At 53.6% G+C, this 2,049-nt stretch overlaps 1 protein-coding gene across 1 annotated transcript; it reads left to right on the plus strand.

Moving 5' to 3' along the window:
- The first annotated feature begins 818 nt into the window (after window positions 1-818).
- LOC135405032 (olfactory receptor 14J1-like) lies at window positions 819-2,049 on the plus strand. Its single transcript, XM_064639751.1, has one exon. It carries the CDS (start codon window positions 1,090-1,092, stop codon window positions 2,047-2,049), a length of 960 nt encoding a protein of 319 aa, XP_064495821.1. The 5' UTR covers window positions 819-1,089.

Here is a 2,049-nt window from a genome sequence, read left to right on the forward strand (position 1 = left end):
TCCAGCTGTCTCTCTGTGTCCCTCCTCCCTTGGCAGCAGCACTGTGGCATTTCACTGCTATCTCCTGCTGCCTGGGCTCTCCTTGTTCTCACCATTGGGTTTTCTGAGCCAGTGTGGGGGTTGGGGGTGGCAGATTCCTGTCCAGACACAAACCCTTTGGGTGCTGCTGTGGGGATGTGTCTGTGGGAGCCAAGTGCCCAAGTGCCCTCCAGGCACCTTCAGGGTATTCAGCTGTTTGCCTGGGTGTCCTGCAGGGCTGCAGGTGCCCTCCAGAAGGGCACAGCTCTGCCATAGGATCTCTGTGCTGCACAGGATCTCCACGGAGAAAACTCCTCAGTGCTAAATCCATGGAAGTGCTCTGGGCAGCTGTACTTGGGAGCTGCAATGATCCCTGTGTGTGGCAGTCTGGGAGGATAGAGATGAGATCCTAATCAGGCATCCTGAGGAGAGGCAAGGATTCTGTCAATGTGCTCTTTGAACCAGGATTCCTCTGCTCCCAGAAGTGCCTTGTTTCTTTTTGCAGGGAATTCCTAAGGGCCATCCCCTTTCAGCTCCAAGCTGCCAGCCAGGGGCAGCTGTGAACAGCAAAGATGGCCAGCTCTTGTCTCTGCACCAAGAGACCACCCCTTTGCCTCTCAGGACTCACAAGATTTCACTTGGAGCACATGAGAAATGTCAGAGATTTCAACCATCCAAACTCACTCCTGGCAAGAGGAACTGGAACAAAATCAAGTCCCCCAAATCCCCTCCCTCTGTTCTGCCCTTGGGCAAACTGTGACCAGCAGTTCTGGAAATACTTTGATGCATCACAAGTGCATTTAATTGGAGGTCACCCTGTGCTCCAAGTTGCCTCTCACTGCACAGCAAGAAGGATTCCTTGGGAGCCCATTCCAGGGTCCCTGCTCTCAGTGCCCCCTTCAGCCAGCAAAACCCAGAGCTCAGGGAGAGGGATGCAGAGATATCTTCCTGAAAAGAGGCCCTGAATGCTGAATTGCTATGAGACATGCAAGATGTTTTGCTGATTGAGTCTGGCCTAATTCAGTTCTGCCTTTTTTCTCCTCAACAGAAAACAATAACCTGAGGCAGCAAATGTCCAACAGCAGCTCCATGCCCCAGTTCCTCCTCCTGGCATTCTCAGACAGGAGGGAGCTGCAGCTCCTGCACTTCTGGCTCTTCCTGGCCATCTCCCTGGCTGCCCTCCTGGCCAACGGCCTCATCCTCAGCGCCGTAGCCTGTGACCACCACCTGCACACCCCCATGTACTTCCTCCTGCTCAACCTCTCCCTCACAGACCTGGGCTGCATCTGCACCACTGTCCCCAAAGCCATGGACAATTCCCTCTGGGACACCACAACCATTTCCTACATGGGATGTGCTGCACAGCTCTTTTTCTTTCTGTTCTTCATGTTAGCAGAGTATTTCCTCCTCACCATCATGTGCTACGACCGCTACGTTGCCATCTGCAAACCCCTGCACTACGGGACCCTCCTGGGCAGCAGAGCTTGTGCCCACATGGCAGCAGCTGCCTGGGCCACTGCGTTTCTCGATGCTCTGCTGCACACAGCCAGTACATTTTCCCTGCCCCTGTGCCAGGGCAATGCCCTGGGCCAGTTCTTCTGTGAAATCCCACACATCCTCAAGCTCTCCTGCTCACACTCAGGCTACCTCAGGGAAATTGGGCTCATTGGGGTTACTGCCTGTTTAGTGTTTGGTTGTTTCATTTTCATTGTGTTCTCCTATGTGCAGATCTTCAGGGCTGTGCTGAGGATCCCCTCTCAACAGGGACGGCACAAAGCCTTTTCCACGTGCCTCCCTCACCTGGTCGTGGTCTCCTTGTTTGTCAGCACTGGCATATTTTCCAATCTCAAGCCCCCCTTCATCTCCTCCTCATCCCTTGATGTGGCCCTGTCAGTTCTATACTCTGTGGTGCCTCAAGCACTGAACCCCTTCATCTTCAGTCTGAGGAACCAGGAACTCAAGGATGCCCTGAGGAAAACGATGACTGGATGCTTTTCAGGAGCAATAAAGTGCCTGTGTTCTGATGCATAG

This window comes from Pseudopipra pipra, chromosome W, assembly GCF_036250125.1.
Source record: "Pseudopipra pipra isolate bDixPip1 chromosome W, bDixPip1.hap1, whole genome shotgun sequence".
Lineage (NCBI taxonomy): Eukaryota > Metazoa > Chordata > Aves > Passeriformes > Pipridae > Pseudopipra > Pseudopipra pipra.